The sequence below is a fragment of the Anneissia japonica genome, unplaced genomic scaffold (genome assembly GCF_011630105.1).
Source record: "Anneissia japonica isolate Jap-2015-1 unplaced genomic scaffold, ASM1163010v1 scaffold287749_len374965_cov195, whole genome shotgun sequence".
Classification (NCBI taxonomy): Eukaryota; Metazoa; Echinodermata; class Crinoidea; order Comatulida; family Comatulidae; genus Anneissia; species Anneissia japonica.
In genome coordinates this window covers 270409-294571 of record NW_022737310.1, presented here as the reverse complement: position 1 = coordinate 294571, position 24163 = coordinate 270409, and the positions used below count along the sequence as shown (strand labels likewise).

General features: G+C 34.3%; 1 protein-coding gene across 1 annotated transcript in view; it reads left to right on the top strand.

Moving 5' to 3' along the window:
* Positions 1 to 17417, top strand: part of LOC117117300 (paired box protein Pax-6-like) — a 21097-nt gene extending 3680 nt beyond the window's left edge. The window contains exons 2-7 of the mRNA XM_033261558.1: positions 2914 to 3260; positions 6027 to 6225; positions 12803 to 12884; positions 13520 to 13640; positions 14003 to 14432; positions 15406 to 17417. Coding sequence (XP_033117449.1) covers positions 2914 to 3260; positions 6027 to 6225; positions 12803 to 12884; positions 13520 to 13640; positions 14003 to 14432; positions 15406 to 15518 — 1292 coding nt within the window. The 3' untranslated portion in view covers positions 15519 to 17417. The remainder of the gene's footprint in view (positions 1 to 2913; positions 3261 to 6026; positions 6226 to 12802; positions 12885 to 13519; positions 13641 to 14002; positions 14433 to 15405) is intronic.
* Positions 17418 to 24163: the final 6746 nt, after the last annotated feature.

Below are 24163 nucleotides of genomic sequence, written 5' to 3'. Positions count from 1 at the left end.
GTATAGGATTACCTTTCTTTATCAAGATTTCGTTTTGTCCAGTTTCTCAAATCATTACATTACCGTAATCTACATAAAATTAATTAATATAAACGCGAATTGCCTTTCTATAAAATGGACTGTGCATTTGAATATGCAGCACCTAAGCTGTGGAATGATCTGCCACCTTTTATTAGGAAAGCCGGTAGCCTAGAGATTTTTAAAACACTGTTGAAAACATATTTTTTCACTATTGCTTTTAACAAAGAATTTACTACTGTACATCCTGTACTTTTCAATTTTAATGGTTTTACTGTAATATTGAATTGTATATTTTTATCCATTTTAATTGAATTTTTAATATTGTGTAATACGTCTTTTGATCATATCTTTATGGAATTTTAATGGTTTTATTCTAAAATTGAATTGTCAATTTTAATCTATTTTAATTGACATTTTTATTCTGTAATGCGTCATTTGAACATATTTTTATGGAATTTGCGCAATATAAGTGAATAAATTATTATTATTATTAGGCCTATTACAATATACTAATATTTTGAACATTTTAGTTAAATATGCTTTCATATCATATGCTTACATATTATAACACAATTTAGTCATGCATTAAGTAATCTACCGGTAGGATCTACAAAACAACACCGTAAAACATAGGCTACTGGCTAATAGTACAGTAATAATATAATAAATGATAACCAGGATCGCTGAGAGTGCTGAAAATGTAGAGATTATAATCCATACATACTTGGTCCAATAATGATAATACTTACTTATTTATTTTTTGGTGCCGCTCATCTCTACACACCATGGCGCCAATTATACCTCCATTCTATCACTATTATTATATCTTCCAACTCTACAACACTATCCATTAAATATAATTCTAAATTTTATTAGTTTGAATTGAAATTTGTTAAATATAAACAAGCGTGTGTTTTTATTTAATCAATGACAATAGTAACATCTAAAAGTCTTTTTAAATTAAAAATTTTAAAGCTACCTAATATCAAGCATTTTTGGAGGTTCTGTAATAGCCAATTACTTTTAAGTTAGGCCAAGCTTTGTATTAATATATTTCTCTCAGAGTTCGTTGGGATTTGACTGAACACCACAAAGATGATCTACTTACTAGGTTCTTCACCAGATGGAACTGCTCGAAATTTAAAATTCTTCTCATTCCTTTGATGAGGGCTACACTCTCGTATTTCACCTCTTACCGCCCGACGTATCAACATATGTTAGCCATAGGCTGAATTTACAGATAAACATATTCGGAAATGTTCTCATATGTACTTTAGAAGAACCATTCTATATATAAGATAATTAACAGGTAATAAACAAACCAAAATTATCTATTGCTGTTTATAGCAGTTTGTAGAGCATCGTATTTTGGTTTTACTGGGAATACAATTAAAAACCAATCTAACCCATTAAGAATAATTTGGCCTAATGATCTGTGGTTGAAATTTTCCCTTTAGATTATTTGTAACTGTCCATCACTGTAAACAGCGTATACTAACGCACAAAGGGGTACCTGTGTTGATCTGTGAACATTTAACCACCATATTCATATAATCAGGATAGTAATAGGGTCAAGTTAATGGTTCATAAAATAATACAAATTTGTAGGTCTACAACTGGTTCACATAACGCATTCTAACAAACTTTGCAATAGAAAACACAAACGTACATGGAATGTACGCTACTAAATTTTGTGATTAAAGTTCTCTTGACTGATGTGAAAGACCCATTCTTCGCCATCTTAAAAGGCTAAGGGTTACGTTGTAGATTATAAAAAAAAAGTACATAGGCCTATGTTTTTGGCACTGTGTGGTATGCAAACTCTGAAACACAGGGTTTGAAATATTAGCTTATGTCGCGACGGCGACACAGTTCTTTAGGTATTCTTCGTACGTTTACTGGCAACGAATTCTATTTCATGACATATTGCTTAATACCTGAAAAGGATTGTACTAAACAACTGCCAACTGAATGATTAAAATAATTAGATGCCTGGGTATTCATATTCATCAATAAGTTCGTTGTGATCTAATTTAAACAGGATTTAGGTTTTGGTTCGAGGAGCTTTAATCAACGACAGTTTGGGCTACCATGGCCTATGTATAAAAATAGTCCCAGGCCTAACTTTCAATAAACTTAAAAATATAGATTATGCCAAACTTCGATTCATAGACCTTTATCAGTTTTATTTAACGTATGCGCTACGTTAATTTGGCGCTTTTACATGAACTATCTAAAAACCTTATGTAATTTGTAGGCCTTCAGAGTATTTTCCGCAATTGTTCTCTTTAACCCATAGCTAACACTATATTCGGCAGATCAATATTGTGTTTTGCGTATGTTTCACGGTGCGTTGAGCGAGGCATAAACCACCGTATAAAGCTCCTGCTATCTTACCTATCCAATTTCAACTTAACTTATGATCACTGGATCTACTTGTGTCTATATGCTAGACCAGTCCTTTCCTGGTTTCCACTTCAACGACTGGGGAAGCCCTAACAGATACGCAATCGATGAACTGGGATTCTTTCCACAAATAGTTACAAATATATAATTTCAATGGACATTAGAAATTATCTGCAAAACAATGATGATGATCTCTTCAGGAAAATGTTTACTTTACATAGGGCCTATAATTATGATAAAATGATATTAATGACAGATGCACTACGCCATTATTCCAATGAAAATTGTAGGCATAGACCACATATAATGTTCATGTTTCAACTAGGCCTTTAAATAATGTGTTTAAACATATATTATATAAGCTTTATATACATTTTTTACTGTTATTATATGTTAGGTCTATGTACTTTTTGATAAGAAAGCAAATTACATAATGATATGTATCGTTACAAGTAATGAGTTTTTTTATTTTTATTAAAATTTTAGGCCACAGCGGTGTTAACCAGCTCGGCGGTGTGTTCGTCAATGGAAGGCCTTTACCCGACTCTACTCGTCAGAAGATCGTGGAGTTGGCACACAGTGGTGCAAGACCCTGTGACATCTCTAGGATACTCCAAGTGTCAAACGGATGTGTTAGCAAGATTCTAGGCCGTTATTATGAAACTGGTTCAATTCGACCGAGGGCCATCGGTGGTAGTAAGCCCCGTGTTGCTACCATGTCGGTAGTTAACAAAATAGCTATCTATAAACGCGAATGTCCCTCAATTTTCGCCTGGGAAATCCGAGATAGGCTTTTGAACGAAAACGTATGTTCGCAAGATACAATTCCAAGTGTAAGTAGCCTATATTTATTGCTCTGTTTCTACTGAGAAGTATTAAAATAAATTATATACTGTGATACGACTCTCGGAAGTGTCATATTTAATAATTATGGTCGATTATAGCAATTTATAGATGTTATAAATGCAATTATAAATACCTAATAAATAATTTTATGCGATATTTAAATAGTACATACGTAATCTTTTAAATGAAATACAATTTTAAATATTATTTACTGGCCAAATAGATAAATTCGTTTATCTCATAATGTTATTTATAATCCAAACCCATCGTACGGTTTCTATGATTTCATTACTACAAGAGATGCGTCAAGGTAAAATCAAGATGTGTCACATGACCCAGGTTCAAGGTCAATCATGACCATATGTGTTAACCAAGAAATGAATACATAATTAGATACCATCATCGGTCTTTATGATTGGCGTGTTGAAACGAGCATAAGCGTCATTCAGACTACATCTTACCCTTGCGAAAATATTGATGAGTGCACAAGAATATTATTACCGCCAAGCCGAATGTTGCCGGTAGTTCGTTACGTTGTGGATTCAACAAATATTGTGCAAATATGTATTCAAAGTTATCAGTATAATGTAGTGTTTGTTCCAATTATATTTACTGTTTTATTGAAAATAGTCACGTTAGTAATGAAACAGGCGTACCGCGATATGCCTGCATCTGGTTTTTAACGTCTTCGTTCGAGCTATGATGCTAATGGTGTTAATGTTGTCTCTAAAAAATATCTGTAAATGTTTTTAAAAATTGTATTCGTATTAAATTACTATATTCAACTAAATATGCTGCTACTAATTACTTCATATATCATTTAACATCTAAGTATTTGTCATCCTGTGACATTATAAATCCATTCTCGGTTTTTTCAATCAACTATTAATTAATTCTTATGGAGACACAGAACAGTCGAAACAAAATGTACCTACGAACCGTTTGACTCGGGTTTCATTCTATCGATGCTTGATACAAGATGGTTTCGAAATTTGAAACTATCCTGTGTTGAAAATTATTTTAAACCTACTTTGTATAGAAACAGCAATTCAATAAGAGAACAGCCCTGCCGATACACAAAGCTTCTAAATAATGACCCAGCAGTGGCTTATGAAAATATTAGTGAGAATTAGTATTATGAAAGAAGCAAAACAAATCAAAGGCTGCTGCTGGAGTAGTTGAAAGGCCCTTTGTCGGTTGCTTTGTCTGTTCGTGAGTACCGTTGGGAAAATATCAAAATCGCCCATGTTTATGTAACACACAACTCCTTATACACGCCCAACAGATCAGCTAATTAGCGAAATACAACAGGAGAGTAAACAACGTTGAAAGGTACAGAAATGTACCCCTTAAGTTGTTTATTTCGTTAAAAGGGACAAAGCAAATCCTCTAGTCGTTTTGGAACCGTCATTCTCAAAGTTTTGTAAAATCATTCGTGCTTTTGGCATTTTTGTTTGTCCATAGGCCAATGTACTAATCCTAATTTATAGATCTATTCCAAGAATACTAATTAAATGTTGCAAAACCTAGATAAAGACTTGAAAAATAGGCCTATGTCTGTAGCCTGAATAACTAAATCTATTAATTATCTGAACATAATTATATTAAAGCGGTAATGTCGCAATGGTATTAATTTAATAAACTAGGCCTATATATTTAATAAGATAATCAGAAAAATAATTATTAATAATTTTTGTGCTATTTGTCGCAAAATTGTATTCAGTTTTCATATATCAAAACAAAAATCGCAGTTAGGTATATATATTGAATCATTTAAACGAAATACCGAATTTTGCAAAGTATTATATATTTAAATATGTAATAATCAGAACGGAAAATAATAAGTTATTATATAAAGGGCCTCATTCATAAATATTCTACCGTATTACGTTAATGGAGTGCGAAATGCTAAAACTGTCCATTCGCCACGCCGCATTTAACGTTCTTTCAGGACCATTAACTCTCAACATGATACTAGACACAATGTGGGCACTACGGTTGACATGCTGCGCAAACATTGCGGCAACATGACAACATAAATATAAATCTACTCAGTATGTACAAGCAATTTGTGCCGATTTTGATTCGAGGTTACCAAAAATAATATCAGTTTTCCGGATATGTATTGATGAATTATTGTTAGGATTCTGACATCGCTTATCAGTTATTATGGTAAGCATATGCAAGTGTAATATTTTAGTATGATTTAATTTTTTTTTAAATATCACAATTATTATTATCAAAATAATGATTATATTATCATTATCATTTAATATTAGATTTAATATGTTTTTATAATTCTCATTATTTTAATTATTCAAAAATTGTCTAAACAAGAGAAACAGAATAATAAATATAGTAGCAGTAAATACTATACTTAACAGGTACCGTATCAAATATAAATATATGAAATAAAATACAGGCCTGGCTCAACCGGCTCAAAATGAATACACAATTTTTAACTTTTAATTTAATTATTTTTTTATTAACTAATTATATCTTGTATTTTAACACCTTTTAACTATTTTTTATTCCTAAGTTTATTTATATGTATGTTTCAGTCTTGGAAAAAGAATTTTATGCAAACATTATACGTGACAATAAAGAGAACTTAAACAAAGTCTAAGCATCGAACATATTTACTTATATGATAGCAATGAAACCTTCGAATACATTTTTTTTTCTATCATAATAATAACGATGATGATAGTAATAGACTTAAGCCTAATTGTTCACAATTATTATATTTACAGGTGTCTTCAATCAACCGCGTACTTCGTAATTTAGCAGCAGAAAAGAACCACATGGGCCACGACCCTATGTTTGATAAACTGCGTATGATTAATGGACAGTGGCCGCGTGCGCCCGGCAACCCATGGTACACACCCCATCAAGGAATGCCAGGTCAAATGGGTCAAATGAATCCGGAAGCTGTCTTCCCCAAAAAAGAAAGTAAGTCATTTATTACTTGGGTTTTACAAGTATACATTTTTAGAATCGTTGGTTACCCAATTTTAAAAGTCTGTTTTAATTGTTCACTATATATTTGTTTTTATTTGAACATACCGGAAATATATTTTTCATTTCACTTCAATTGTTGAAGTACTTACGATTGTGCTGTTTGTTGATAATTCATAACTTTTTATGACCATCCTCTTCATAATATCGTTAAAATACAATTTATGAATATCATATACGTAATGCTAATTTCTTAAAGTATAATAGGCCAGTTATTCATGAATAGGCCTATGGAAAATAGACATAGGTCCAGGATCTCTAGAGAGATTTCACAATTTCAAAAAAAAAAAACAATAATAACTTATCCTGGAACGAACACGGTTCTTGGTAATCATGACTGTGCTGATGTATCGAATAGATGTTAACGATAAAATTCATATTCATATTTTGAGCAAGGAAGTAGCTTTCAAACGAAAATTAAAACTAAAAAAATATTTCATCACAAATTACATGCGCATAAATAATATAATTTCTATATGTTTAGTATAATCCATATCATTTCCGTATTAATAAAATGTCTGATGATCTGAAAACTGAATTGATTTTGTATAGGCCTGTCTCATTACAAGAAACGAGTCTTTATTGAGCAAATAGGCCTAAGTGTTATATTTGACTTTCAAAGGTGTTTCACATATTTTAGCGTAGACGTTGTACCTTTAAGCTACAGCAATTAAAACTTATTCACATTAAGTCATTTATCAACATCGTATTGCGCCAAGGGAAATCCAAGAAATATGAATAATTTACGGGAATGTTGTCATCAAAATTAAACAGCAAATTATTCTGCTCGCTACAACGGCACTTTATATTGATTAGATGATAGCTTCATAAGAGAAGAGTTATTCTTAGGGAGAAATATTCCATTCGCCCCTGGGGAGAACTGTCCAAATTTGAAAATCAAGGACGTCTAGTTATATTGCTTTACCTATATTACCTGTGAAAGGGAGTAATTTTGCTGGATGAGCGTATAAGCACGCCACACTTTAATATGACAGGAAGTTAGCCGTTCATACGCATTTCTTAAGATAACAGTTCTGGCGCCAATCTTCATCCTCTTCATAGATTTTCGTGCGCAATGTAAAAATAATCCGAGATTAATTCTTACACGGACTGTTGAATGACGTAATTTATCTATTTTACTTATTACTGTAAGTACAATGTATAATTTAGAATATGTTTTCAACAGCTACTTGGTTCGGTATCCATGGTCAAAAAACCATTAGGCCTATATTTAGACTCATCTATATGAGTATGGGTCTATGTTCGGAGTTAAGAATTCTTACCCATGCCTCTGCACATGGGCATATTTCATCATTCGAAGGTTCCACTCTTATATAGAATAACAATAACTAAAATATAAATATTAATGATAATGATAACAAAAATGGTATTAAATACTCTTGATAATAATAATGATGATAATGATCTAACGATTATAGAGGCCTAAAGCAACGTTTTCTAAATCGCTAATATATATCTAAAAAATAGAAAATCATGTTTGTTTTTTATTTCATTTGGTACGGAATACAAAGCTAGATATTATTAGTAATCAAAGAATCACAATTTACTTTTCAATAAAATTATTTCGTTAAAAGTTGTTTGTCGAAAGAAATATTAAATGGAGTAGGCCTATATCAAGCAATGAAATTGAAAGTCTCCTAAATGTCATTTGTACGACACAAATAAACGTCAACATAAGGTTCCGTGTTTCTAACATATCCACATAGAGAAAATGAGCTTTACCTTAATAAAATTGCTAATAATGGCCTATAATAATTTGCTTAACCCCAAAAAATGCAGATAAATAATAGGTATTGCGTGCTAAAAAGATAATGTACAGAATAGAGAGTCTGTTTGTTTTGAATAATAAACAGGCAGGTTATTTATAAATGTGTTCAAAACTACTCATCTATGAAAATATAGTGCCAATTTAGATAGACAGCCGTTTGTTTAAAATAAATAAATGCATAAATTAAAAACTAAGATCCAACATAAATTTATCACAAAGTCCCTACAGTCCATGTACTTTATTTTTTATCTATTTAATGAAATATTAATAATAAAGTGTATCTAAAATAATGCTATCGAACAAATAATTATTTATTCATTTCCAATGGAATAACGGTGTGGTCGAGTGGTTGTTGTGTATTTGTGACCTCATCCAAAATGGACGGCGATCTATATCTCAGTAATATCAAAATTGAAAAACGTCGCTGCTTATCAGGCAGTCTGCGATGATTGCATTGTTCAATCCACTTTGTCTTTGTAGAAACAACACTATCGCTGCATCGAATATATCGATTTATTTCCGCTACTTGCGCTGCATCGAAAACGAGAGCTACATGGCTAGCGCAACGGCTTCAGTCGGCGTGAAATGTACTGTGATTGTTGTGTGATGTACCATGGTAAATCGCCTTCACCACCCTATCGATAACAGCGTGAAAATGAGCTTAATTTAACGTCTAATATGTTGATTATTGGCAAACGATAGGTGATATATTAAGTTGACTTTTAACCATGACATAACCAAACAAATTAATAACCCATCCAAACATAAAATAAGCAAACGTATGCCGGTTTGCGGTAACGCGCGTGCCAAACCACAGAACATCCACTGACCGCTTCTAGAGATGAAGTAGGCCCCAGATGCTCACCCACATTGTACTAAGCTCGCAATCGAGAGCGTAACGTTCTAATTAATAGTCGTATGCCTATCTATACTTCATAAAAGCCCATTATTCGTACAGTGGGTTAAATCCATGAGGCTTTAAATAAACAAAAGCATTTTTTGTATTCCAGCCATCAGCCATTTTAGGTTGAATCCTTATTTTATTTCGTGTCTCACGAGGCCGGCAAACAACCTGATTCCAATTATTCTGGTATTAAGCAAAATTTATCTGCGTGTATCTAGGCCCCCAAGTGTAGGACGGTTTAGGACCTGTATAGAGCGGTTTCTTGCGATAAAAAACAAAAGGGATTAGGCTTATCCTCTTTAAAAAACGAGAAACAAGTTTATTAATTGATTTGGCCTAATCCATATTATGAAGCATCATTAGTATAATATCTATGGAACATGATAGAAGGCCTACTATTGCCGAAGTTTATTTACTTCGATCAAAAACTAACAGAAAATATTTTCCTTATTGTAATTTGATTCGTTCAAAAAGATACATGGTTCAAGCAAAGTTTGTTTGTTAGGCCTACTCCAGATCCTAATAGAATACATGCAGGCGCTTGTTTGTCCATTTGTGTATATAAATCTTTTGGTTTCATTATTCACTTGAATGCCAAGGGCAGGAAATCAAGATTAACAAATTGTCATTCAGTAGTTATAGAAAGAAAAACACAAACTACAATGCACGCCAGGGGTCTCCATTATGCAATGGTTAAAAATGAGCCCAATTAATAAATCTGTTATGCCTGTGATTGTGCAGCCGCGACAAAAGGCGGGTTTTGCCGGTTTTTTTCTTAGGCCGCTTGCCTGTCAACAACGGTATCGGAAATAGCTGCACCCTCAGGTGAGGATTATCGAAGACTTAAGGTTTAGGTGAAGGTCAAGTTTAGGGGGTCTAGCATTGAAGCTCGCAACGGAACTGCGCTTGACCCAATTATTATCACCATCAATATTCACAATCTACTGTGGTCATATCGTCTGCACTTCTTACGAGTACTGTAGTCTGCTAAGGAAGTTTTTAAAGGAGTTGTAATTTTCTAGAGGAAAGCCCATTGTTCAAACTCAAACCACAAAAGGCAGACAAGTGGATGACGTGACAAAACCAATTCTAATATGTACAGTAATTACTACTGTAGGAATGGACCTTTCCGATGTGCCAATCAAACTTAATAACTGACCGATCAGATCGTGTCATTCAATAACCAGGAACACGCACATGTCCCACACACAGCTTGTGTATGTTTTACGTAATTTTAGGTTCAGCATTATAGCCAATCCAGGGGGCGGGGCTTAGTGGGGGAACGGTTCATTCCGGATAATGATGATCCATTTTAACAACTGTTTTTTTTTTTTCTAAATGTAGGCTCTATAGGCCTGGTAGGACTATGTTAATTGTATTTCACATATTGTTTTGCTCTGCTTTGCGCTAAGGCCATTGCTCTAGCTCATTTAGACATAACTTTATGTGCATAGACCGACCATGCGGGATGTATAATTTAGGCCTACATTAAATGTAAGTTTTTAAAAAAAAAGTTAACTGGCATTTAGAGTACCCCATAACTCACTGATTAACTGAATTCAATGTTATTGACAGAGATAGAACCCACCAGCAGTTCAGAAAATCATACTAGCACTATTTAATGTCATCATCTAACAGATCTCAGAAAGCATAATGGGCCTATGCCTTCAGTAACAATACATCTGGTCATTACAAACCAAAAGTCATTAGTTAAACGTCAAACTTCGGCCATTACCCACTCTCACACGCTTTGGTCAATTGTTTCTAAAGATGCTATCAATTTTGTCGAATAATTTCTAAATGAGTAGTTAAACAAGTCAAGATCATTGAGAGAGAAAATTCTGTAAGGAGGAGACTTTGTCGATAAGCTTGTTACCACAATATGTGTATATCTGTTGATGTAAAATGTAGCGGAATGAATCCGCAGAAACCTGACACCCTAAACCCAATCAAACGAAATTGGTCAGAAGAAACGCATAGAATGTAACTAATTGGCCTTACGAGAGTTAGCAAAAATACACCTTAAAACTCGCTTCATTGAGTGCTTGCTCAGAATCGGTCAAGCAAAAGTATCCACCGTCTTAGCTTTCGACTCAAAAAAAGTTTTCCACTCTCTTTTCAATTTTGTACCGTAAACATGTGACTATCGGTATCGACAACGCACTTTATGTTAGAGAAATTCATAACTGGCTCACATTATGTTTGCCGGCGTATATATAACAAATACGCTATTGAAAACAGCTCTTGAAAAAAAAACATATGATTCGTTTATGTTTATATGAAGTGCATCGATCGCTAAGTATTTTAGAACGATATTATTAAGCGAACACACGTTTAAAGGGGACCAAAGACCTTTGAACGCGGCGCCTTTGCGTGTAGTCTTTGTTTGAATTGATTGACTAAATTATGGGGTAGTATCGAGAGGCAAGAAGGCGGAAAGATGTTATTGATTCGCTACGATCCGCCTCAAATTAGTACTATCGGAGAACAATAATATGCATCTGCCAATCTTCAATTAATTACAAGAACGCCTGATGAGTACCGGAGATGTTTTAATCCAAGTAATTTTTATAGTGTGTGCCGATGATGGGTCAGCGCGTACCGCAACATGAATCGGTTTGAGCTGCAACCACATCGATGAGTAGTTAGTGACGTATAACATTTCATTTCTAATTATGCAAAATATTTTATTTATATTTTACTGACGACAAAGCAACTCGATACCCTTGAACGACATGCCCTTTTATATGGATCTTATATGATTCGACAACAGTCTGAATCATAATTATTGAAAGTTGGTTCAATGAAGCGTCAGTAGCACTTGCTGGTGCTAACGCTAGGTGTGCGTAAGCTAACAAGTTTTCCACCCGCTTGAATTCCGAGTTTCATTCGCTTGACACTTGCGTAGTTTGGCGCAGCGGCGAAATACAGCCAATCAGGTGTCTAAGACGACCCATGGTCGGCCAAACGAAAACAAACCGTGTGACATTGTAGATGGATTTAGCCGCTGATTAAGATAAGCATTTTGGGACTTTACGTCTCATTTGAGTTCCACAAAACTCTATTCAAACAGCACCAAGTTCTTTGCTGTTCCATCACCTGGGAAAGCGAGATTTCATTTCCGTTTCGTGCTTCAACAGTTAAACAAAATGAATATCATTTTAAGTCGTTTCGTTATTAGTAACAACAAGAGAGTCCACTACATATTTTCCAAAACTCAATGAGCGTCACTGATGGCGCCCTTTGGTTCTGAATAATATCGCCGTAACAATTATCACTTAGCCTTATAATGAAATCTGCCTAAATTCGCAATCTTATATGTCGCCTAAAATAATTACACTATAGAAAGGGCCATAATGGTGTATGTGAATGCTTTCATGCAATCGACAATGTTGTTCGTTGTGATTCACATCATTAAACTTCTCAGTCGTAAACATTTTGCAGTCGTCCATTACAGTCGAATAACAGACCGTTCCATTACAGATGTGAAGGAACTATGCGAAAAGCGGTTACAAATGTATATTAACACGCTCTGTTAAGCGAAACACAATGATAGGCCCATTGCAGTGTCGAAGGCCATAAATAAATGACTAAACGCCATCCACCAAAAAAAAAAATGGATAATAAATGCGATATCAAGAACCGATATGTAAAATAAAAATCCCCATGCGAAAAGACTTTTGGAACAATCTACTAAATCAGTGAAGTGTGTTGAGATGCGCGTGTAAAGATTTGACATAACAGTATCATTATCTTGGTTCTTTCTTTAAACACCAGCTAAAAAAATTATCTAAATTATATCATGGTTCTCTTTGTAGCTGAGGTAAGGAAAGGAGACGACGAATCCGAGGAAACGCAAGCACGTTTGAGATTAAAACGAAAATTACAAAGTGCGTCACCGTCAGATGTGCTAAGCAGAAACACTTTGCATCGATGACGTTACATCATTCCATTGAAGAAGTTCTTATACTGTATATATTATAAATAAAGACATTGTCAATGTGGTCAAAGATATGGAACAAGTATAGATGTGTATAAGAGACAGATATATAATAGGCCTATATAAAGTATGATGTAATAACTCAGCAGATATAGCTTATTATTATGAAACGTGTTCACCTAACTTTAATAGGAAATATTATGCACACATATTATGCTCGAATAGAATGTTGAATGTATTACAAATTGCTGAATAATTTTTAGACTACAAAAATGTCATTGATTCTGTATACAGTATATCTAATCTTGAGTATGAACGATAAGTTCTACCTATAACTACAGGTGTGTGAGTGATAGCAATCATATGACAAAATGGCTTAAACCAGTGGCCGCTTTGATCACAAAGTGTGCTTATCACATGACAATCATAAAAACTCGAAATTACACCTTTTCCGTGGTCTCAATGAAGGCATACAGCGTTGCGATATCAACGATTAACTTGAATCATCATATCTTTCATCTACCGCATACAGCTGAACAGGTATAATAATGACTTGTTTTTTGACTTGCTGCAGGTGTATATATATGTAATTCAGTTCTATGTTAACAATTCATTTCTTATCTTTGATTTTAGAATTTGAGCGAACTCATTACCCAGACGTCTTTGCCAGGGAGCGACTGGCTCAGAAAATCGACTTACCGGAGGCTAGAATTCAGGTTAGTGCCCATGGTAGTGTCACTTACAAAACATAAACGTATGAGAAAATACATCTACTGGTTAAATTCAAATAATCTACTTAGCTTATATCATAGGTACCAAAAATAAGCCTTATAAGACACAGGGGCCTAAGATATTGCAGAATGGTAATAATTATATATTGTCAACGAAATCGTTTAAGATTTTGTATAAATTCATGTTTTAGATAGGGCCTATATGTTGATAACAATATTCTTGAATAATTACGATTGATCCTATCCATAATCTTTACATTTTTATATTTCAATCATTCCTAGAACCATAGAACTAAATATATATATCTTTTGTACACTGTACCTGAACAATAATTTGCATTTTTTAGGTTTGGTTTTCAAACCGTCGAGCTAAGTGGAGGCGAGAGGAGAAACTTAGAAACCAGCGTCGACAACAAGGTGGTGATGGACCATCACAATCCCCCATCAGTCAACTACAGTTATCCGGCTACCCAACTAATATGAACACGCATGTCTACCAGCCAATCCCACAGCCGACCAGCCATTCCACACACCCGATGGCACCGCGATCAGTGGACTCCTACAGCTCTTTACCAACCATGCCTAGCTTCTCGATGGCACCACCTAATTTGCCCATGCAAGCCCCACGCGACAACGTCACATCGTACGCACGGATGCTTCCCCCAGCACACACCTACGATACCCTTTACACACCTTCAACTCAGCCGATGAGCAACCATGGTCATATGCAAGGACACCACATGAACAGTCACGTTGGTCATGCAATGAATAACAATGGTAAGTAAAACATATCAATCATGAGACTATGGTAAGATGCTCGCCTTCAAATCTCGGGGTCCTGTGTTCAAATCCTCAAAGCAACATTTTTTCTCAAGATTAAGACTAATTCCACTCCTTTAATTTAATTTGGTTTTCCTGGATTTAAATCTCCCCAAAACACATTTCTCTCACGATTTAAACAACCCAAATCCTACCAAATGACTTTCTGAGGTCCCGAGTGCTAATTATTATTTTGACACATATATCGACCATCACACTTATACCTATTGGTTTTTGAAAACCACCATACTACCTCTTTTTCATAGAAACATTTTCACAATAGTATTTTTTAAATTATGTCCTGCATTATGTAAATAAAATACCTTATGTAGGCTATTTGGCCATTGATATGTATGGAATACCTACCGTCAGTTACCGCTTTCAAATTCATTTACAAGTGAAAATATCTTACTGTATTTTAATTTGATGACAATTTTGTCTTCCTTCTCTTTGTTCCTTAAATATTACTTGTTGTCGACTGTGAGGCTTAGTACTTCGATAACAGGACCGTGTTGCAAATCACTATATCACTGACAGATTTATCCTGTTTAAATAAAAGTGACGAATACAGAACTTTGAATAACAAGAAATCGAGAAAACCAGTACTTAACAATCTGAACTAGAGAATAAAAAATGTTTAAGTAGGGCCCTATATATTATCATATACACAATACAATAATTGCTGTGTTGAAATACAATTGGGGTGATTGCTGATAAAATAACCTGTTTTTGAACATTAAGGCATAGTATGGTGACTGTTAATATGGAGCTAAGTAAGTCATAACAAAATTGTGTTCACTTGTTTTCACTTTGCATAAAGATTGTCTTTATGATTTCATAACGATTATCTCATGTCTTTCTTTCATGACTATCTCCATCTCTGTCATTAAGCATTAATATAATAGTGGGATTTTTTTGTTATGTCTTCTAGGACTGATCTCTCCCGGTGTATCCGTACCGGTTCAAGTTCCAGGGAGCAATGTTGTAGGCGACCCACACATCGGACACCATACATCACAAGCTTACTGGCCACGTATTCAGTAAAGATAATTCAGTGCACCACCAAAATGAGGAAATTTTAGAGGGCGTGCGTCACCGTCAGATGTGCTAAGCAGAAACACTTTGCATCGATGACGTTACATCATTCCATTGAAGAAGTTCTTATACTGTATATATTATAAATAGAGACATTGTCAATGTGGTCAAAGATATGGAACAAGTATCAAAGCAATATGTAACTCATTGATCGCAGCGATACGAGATGCATGGTATTTACAATCAGCAAATTGTGAGGCCTAGCGATATTTTGAGGATTTCTTTTATAAGTTATGAGAGATTAAAGAAAATCTTAAGGGGACAATCTATTAGTTTAGGAAATTATCATACAACAAAAGTAAAAGAGTGCCTCGTTTAGTTTCTGAATTTTTAAGTAAACAGGGTAAAATGTAGCTAATTGCAATATATTCAGTTAGTTTTTTGTTTTAAATAATTTGAACAACCACGTGTTAAGACTGTAATTATGAAATAATTTCTTATCAATTCAACTTGGCTAAGTTATGGTACAAGAGGCTTGTATTGTCTTAAAACAAAACACCATAAGCTTGTAGAACGTTATGTTTACTTCTAACTTCAATGGAGATGTAACAACATCCTGCTACAATCAATTTTGGATTAACTGTTTTTACAAACACGGTGGTAAACTTTAAAGCGGGTAGTTTGTATATTATTAGGAAATGTAGGCCTGTAAGATGTGGAGGATGAGTATTTATTTTAGGCTACCTGTAATGATTAAAAAGCATATAGGGTCTTCATGTCATGATATTTTTGAAACACTTAAGTGAATTTATAAGGCATAAAATTGAGGGATGGAGATAGGGAGGAGGGATGGGATAGGGGATAGGGGATGTGGATAAGAATAGGGATTGTGGATATGAATGGGGATAAAGATGAGAGACGGGATATGGGACGAGGGAGGGGATAGAGATGAGGGAGGGGGTGAAGGATAGGAAGGGTATGGCATCCGGGCTATGAAGTATTGCCCGTATTTTGATAACTCAATATAACATGGCGGCTGTTGAATTAACTTGTATCATTGTAAATAGTTTCGCTCTTGCCATTTTAATGTGCTATCCTTTACAAGGAATTCATATTTTTTTTAGGTACTCGATTTTGAGTATGGTTTCAATTTATTCTTGAAAAGAATTTGTAATGAAGTTTAATTTTTTGATTGGTAGCTTACCATGAACATATTTACTACACCAGAGGAAAACATTTTCGTCTCTATATTGGTACAGTAGCAAATATTTTAATAGTATTTATCAAAATTAAAGCATCATCATTTAGCCTCATTATTTTTAAGATAAGCAATTGCTTACCATATTATATAGGCCCTATACCGTATATATCTATTTTTTTTTCAAATTCTTGAGGAATTGATTTAATAAACTAATCTATTCAGGATTATTTTTTTAAATTAAAATGTCACAATTCATATTGTGTGATTACTGGAAGTATTGGTTTATTTGGATGAAAATCATGAGACAGCCTTCTGGATATATATAAATAATGCAATTGATGTTACTATTGGGTTTATTACTTAACTCATTCTGGTGATAGGGAAATATCATTGTCTTTTGAAGCCCCCTTTTGTCTACAACTATACCATTGAAAATAGGATAAATACAATTGTGAATAGGTATGTGTCTAATTTATGTGTTTAATATTTGAACAAGACGACTGTGCGAGATGTTGTGTAGAATCGTTGTAGTTAGATATTTTTACAATTAATGTAATCAAGTTGTTTATGGAGGCGCATATTCCTACATTGTTTAGAGTTTAAAATTATCAATTCAAATTATGCTACGCAATGTATAGTAAAATTTGATATTTAAATTTGAATGAAAACAAAAACGTCAGAATAAAGCAAACTGAAATACGTTGTAATTTAGAATGAAGTACATTTCTTGCGTCACTCATTGGTTCGTTTTTATTAGCAGATCGGTAGGGCGGGTTATGAAAAAATTGGCAGTCTGAAATTTAAATCTTACTGAATTTACATCTTACTGAAATGCGAGGCAACCCACAAGTATAAAAACTGTCTCTTATACACATCTAGATGTGTATAAGAGACAGACGTCACATCGTACGCACGGATGCTTCCCCCAGCACACACCTACGATACCCTTTACACACCTTCAACTCAGCCGATGAGCAACCATGGTCATATGCAAGGACACCACATGAACAGTCCAGTCCTTCCTCAGTGGCGAGTGAGTGAGGGTAGAAAAAGCCAGATAGTATAAAGTAAGAATTTCATGCATGAACCGAATAAATGTTTAAACTATCTTCACCATGGGTCCAGATTATGAAGATATCATCAATGTAACGAAACCAAACATCTGGTTTCTTGGGCTGTAGGGACAGGAAGTTGGCCACAAATTGTCCCATAAAACAGCATCACTCAATGTTTATCAACTTTATGAAAAGAGTCCAAATTTCTAAAAAGGGTCCCTACTACATTTAAAAAATACTTTCAATTAAATAGTTCCCTACAACACAAGGTCTAGATCAGATTTTTGGTCACTCCAAACAAGACACCTCTAAATCCCAACAATCAATTAGGCCTACCTATAGAGGCCCCCAAATCTGGAACAAAATACTCAAAAATATTAAGAACAGTAGCGCCATCCATATATTTAAAAAATCTTTAGTAAGCTATCTTAACAAAACAGAGAATGATAATGCGTTAAGGTTCTTTATAATTTCATGCTTTTTATATTAAGTAACGGTATCTGCTTTCTTCTTGTGTAATGTGCGAAGCTTGACTGGGTGAATATAGCCCAGTGGAATATGGGTATGATGCGTCTTACATCACATAGAGCCAAGACTACCGTACCTACTTGGACTTGCACAGTGTATGGACCCTAACCTTACGGTTTTCCATTCTATATCACCCCATACTATCATTTCAATATCTTGTTTCATACTTTTCATTCATCTATAATCATCTTATAATGCGTCCTTCTTGGTGAAAAGGGAGGCACTTGCCCTCCCCTGAGTTTATAACAATTTTAATAAAATATTTTTAAAAACCATAAAAAATTGAAATAACATATAAGAATCTAAAATTTCATAGTGTAAATTACGATCTTAATTGTTTAATTATTGTAGAACAATTGAAACTACAGCATTGTAATGTTGTGATGTAGACATATTTTAGCAGCAACGTATTTATTTATTTACTTTGGGTTTATTTTTTTATTTCCGGGTTTCATGCATTAATTTATTCTTTATTAATGTATTCTTTATTTATTCCTTTTAAACATCTACTGAAAATTTGGTCGATAGGATAGCATGCCTCAAGGCATTTGTATTTTCATTTGCCTATTTTGAAGAACTATAAATGGGATTTGTTCATAAAAATGCTTAACTATTTCGAGTAGAGCAACTCAAGATCAGAGATTAAACAAACAAAACCTATATTGGATAAAATAAATGCATTCTGGCTTCAATAGAATACTTCTGACAACTAAATTTACCAAAAAAGGACATTCAGAAAAACCTATATTGATTAAAAATAAGATTTTATTACTTTTGCTAACTTCATTAGAAATAACGTATTGTATTCATCCATGAACTAGTAAACAGAGACAAACTAAACAAATTACTTTTTCATGTGCACGTGAAGCAAAATGTATAAAATAGTAAGAAAGCTGAGGGTTTTTAAATTATATACAGTAGCCTATTAATCTAGTGTTACTGTAAAGTAAATACGATATGTAGTTTTACATACAAGTTAATAATGCATAATGTCCGTATTTAAGTAATGTGTGGTCAGTTTTAAGATTATGTTTTAACTATCTTGATGTATTATGATAATACTGTTTTTAGTCAGTTTTACATAGTTTAATGTCCTGCTTTTTGTTCTATTATAACGTAATGATAATGATAATAAGGATTATGATGATGATAATAATTATAATAATAATAATATAAATAATATAATACAATATAATATAATAATATAATATAATAATATTATAAATAATAATGATGATGATGATAATGCTGATGATGATGATGCCGAATAAAGAATTATCTGTAATCAGTATTAAGACAAATAAAAGAGAATCACTGGAAGCGGTTGAGCTTTTACACATATATTATGCTTATTTTCGTTATGTTCGTTATACCAAAAACACCACTTCGATTTATCAGCTACTTAGTTTATTACCTTACTTTATTATGGCATACCGTGTTATCGTTGTATGCAGAAGCATTAAATTATGATTTTCTAAACTTACTTTGCCGTAGCTGTATTTGAATCAATCGTCTTTCGACTTTCTATTGTTTTGAAGGAGTGTGGGCTCTACAAATATTAACGGAGTGGGCTCCGTTACAGTAGGTTTACATCAAACGTTTATCATCCTCCAGCTGATCATGATGAAGCTGATCATTTTATGTGGACCAACAGGAGTCAAATAACGTCTAATAAAATTCTGGGGCGGATCCAGAGATGTCCGAAAGGGGGCCGAAAGTGATACCATAGGGGTCCGCGAATTTTGTGTGTTCCAGATGCCCGAACGAAAATAACCTCTAAGCCTTTTGGGCATTCAATTTTGTTTTTCTGTCTTTCTTCCCCCCCCCCCACCTTTTTTTATGTTTTACCTTCCAAAGGTCGGCCCGCCCCACCCCCACTAAATCCTCCCCTGTTAAAATATAGGCAAATTACTGTGTGCAATGTGCAGCAGTGTATACACAAAACATCGACTTAATTTATATTCTTTTGACATCTGTAGTCTGTAAAAAAACTGCACCAAAAACACTACTCTATATATTTTAATAGTAGCCTTTAATTGACAGGAACATTTTCAGTTTTGTCTGCCAAAATCTGTCTTTGGTGTCTAATAGAATCCTTATAATTAAAGACATTCACTTAATGTGTCGTCTTTAAATTTCTCTATTTAGAGGGAAATTAAGAACTAAATGCAATCAATGTTTTAAAATTGATGACCTTAGCCAGGATTTTCAAACAGTGCGAGACAATATCAGGGTGGACCCACTTTGCGTAAAATTCAAACAATGTGGACCTATCTTACCCAAAAATATGATAAATCTGGACCCATTTCCTTAAATTTTACCAATTTTAGGCTTAATACGATAAATCTGGACTCATTTTTCAAAAAGTGGACCCATTGTATGCATAAAATTATATAATTTTGACCCATTTCTAAAAATGTGGACCCATTCTTCGTGGACCCATTAGAAAAAAATTGTGTGGACTTCTCAACTGTCCCAAAAGCTGGCTACGGCATCATGTTGTTATCTATTCTTAATAGGCCTAATGCATTTATTGGTAACTAGACATCAAGTCCTGTACTCTTTTTATCGACCTTTACATTAAAATACCACTTTACATTAAAACACCACCACTATTCGGTATTCAATATACACAAATCACACACAAAACATCATCTTAAGATGTGCATTGGCTAATATTTTTATGTTCAAGTCAAGTTCGTTCTGTAAATGGATGTTTTGAAAGTTCTAGGCTCTCAAAAAGATGGAACGAACTTCTTTATGTTAATCCATAATTTCTAAGGATCATGTGTGGTTTATTTTCCCCTTGTATTTATATTATTATTAGTTAAGTTGACGATGTTTAACTATGGATGTAAAGTCTGAAATAAAGAATAATGAATAATGAATGAATGAATAACAAAATTTATTATAGAATAAATGCATTATCACTATTTATTTTAATAGTGGTCTTTAATTATAGGGAAAATTTCCAGTTGGGTCCGCCAAAACCATAGTCTTTGGTCTCTAATAGGAAGGGAGTCTTAAATTAGAGGAAACAGCTAATGATAAAAGACTATAGGCGTTCAGGAAAGTGGTCCTTAATTAGAGGTGGTCTTTAATTGGAGAAGTCTTATATTGGAGGGAGACCTGTATAATCAAAATAATAGTTATATAACAATATGGCCCTTACCGAAATCCACTCTAAAGTTTTCAGCTTCACTTCCAATCTCAATTGACTCGTAGGTGACGTGGAAATAATATAATAATAATTCTGGATTTATATAGCGCTTCACGTTGACAACCTCGAGGCGCTTGAACATTATTACCCCCGGATCACTATCTACCATAGCTATCCGAAGTTCATACTTTTGTGGATTATCTTGTTTCCGAGCCAAAACTCGTCACTCAAATTACCAAATCCAGACATGTAATTTTGGCAAGATTGGTAGAAATCTACAGATTCTATAGAGAGTTGACGCTGAAATACCTATAAGATTATTGTTATTACAATTATAGGCCACATTCATAGGCCTAATAACACAGTAAAGTATATAAATAAATATGCAATGTATGCAAAAGTGTGGACTAGCTCGTACAGTAATTTGCTTCTCATTCGTGTCTGGACAACCCGGTAAACCTGTACCAGGTCTGTTGTAAAGCAATTTTAAGAGGCAATACCCGTGAAGAAACATGGGTTTGCATCGAATTCGGTCATCAGCTTGAAGGGAATCAGGTCAATGATATTCTAAAATTGAAATTAACTAAATTGAAATTAATATTAATATTCAAACCTCCAATTCGTGACAATCTTTGGGACCTGAAAATGTTGGGTGGTCTCCGGGCTCGGTCTACAATTATAGGGTAAAAGGATTAAAGTTTGTTAGTTAGTTGGTACCGGTACTTGTCTTTGAAAAAAGGGCTTCGAGTTGGAGGGCAAATTGTATTAGAAACCTACTGTCCAGGCTTCACAATCAGTGTCGATGCCACAATAAGCGAGAAACGCGTCACACGATGTGCATGGTAAGTTATGTATGATAAACACCATTTTCACAACTCAGTCGTTTTTTTTACGTCCGTACAATCACGGTATGTCTTCGTATACTTCGTACGAAAGTACGTCATTAGGAATTTTTCGTCCCGACTACGAGGCCAGTCTACTACGAACTAATGGAGCGTGACGGCAACGCCAAGATGGTCAAGTTCGCATACTACACCAAATTTGCTGTTTTCGTTTTTTAGGGCGACTACGACACAGCACATAAAGTAGTATTCAGAAGAGTTAGTCGACCAGGGTTTTATTACCAGAGAACACTGCTCCCTTGTTTTATATTTGAAAAAGCAAATGTGGGAAAAAAAAAAAATTAGTCAAATATACAAAAAAAAAAAAAGATTCTAGAAAAAATGAGTAATGTATATTTGCTGTTGGCTAGGATCTAGGGCCTACCCTATAGCAGGCTACCGTATATATCGTCGCTCACATCACGAACTAACACAATCGAAGTAGATTGTGTTAGTTCGTGAAATCACAGTAGCGCGTCAAAACGAGCGCGTATTGGTTGTCAAGCAATTTTGTATTCTTTACCACACAAAAAGTCCTTAACGACAACAGCGCGTATTTTGACGCGCTTTTTTGATTTCACGAACTAACACAATTGAATGTAATTGTGTTAGTTCGTGATGTGAGCGACGATATGAGGCCTAGGCCTAGCTAGGACTAGGCTAGGTAGGTGTCAAAAGAGTCGAGGACCAGGGGTATCAGGCCTGCTGAACCAATTTGCCAAATGCAACGATGAGGTACAAATTACATAACAATTTTAAAGATAAGTATTTGTATAGGATAGCAGGGTATACTGTGAATGAGATCCATGATATCAAGACATCAAGGGCGCAGCGGTCCTAGGCAGCCTCAGACAATATGTTTTGTCTCCCATCCGAAATCACAACCTGACAAGTCTAGGCTAGGCCTAAGCCTAAGGCCCCTTTTTCACTATTCCCTGACTTACCTAATTTTATGTTATTCATTCCTGATTTATTATAGTTATGTGTATAAATAGGCTTTCATAAAACATTTGATTACTCACTTTTTTGTTTTAATTCATTATTCATTATTGAAGGAATAGTAATGCTCGATCGCGAATGCCATGTAAATTGCAACCCCCCAACAAAAACAATCACCAGCACGCGTGGTATTATGACACAATTGTACCACTCACGGAAAAATTGTGTCAAAACACCACGTGTTAGCAATGACCATCGTAAACCAATTAGTTGTATAGCGCCACCAATTTACTATACGTATAACCAAAGATCTTATAAGATCTTTGGTATAACATCTAATATCTACTGAACTGCATCGGCACATTTCACAATGTCATTTCAGAAGGATGCATACGCGTAAACAAAGTAGTTCCAGATAGTCGCCGAAGGCCGGTTGGTCCGAATTAGTTTATACGGCAGTAAAACAATTCCTTTCAATTTATATATGGAGTGAATTAAGAAAGATCACTTTTCAAAAACAATATTCCCAAATATTTTTCAACATATAAGGCCAAGCAAAAAAAATAAAAATAATAATAATACTAGTTTCTTGTCACCTCCCGCATCTATTTCGCTGCCTCACCATTAAAAAAAACATATTTCCTTTATTTTGCGAAATGTACAAAAATCTGGCTAACTCACATCGGTAACATTTCTTTCTCGATCGTTCATGGATTGTGAGTTGAACAATTATCAGTAGTATTATGAATTAAAACTCAATGTACTATGATATGAATCATGTCTAGTGCTTCTTTTATTTGCTTTCAATGTGCAGTGGCGGCACTACAGAGGGACATGGGGGAATTCCCTTTAGAAAATTTGTTGGCCCCCCAGTTTCCCCCCCCCCCCCC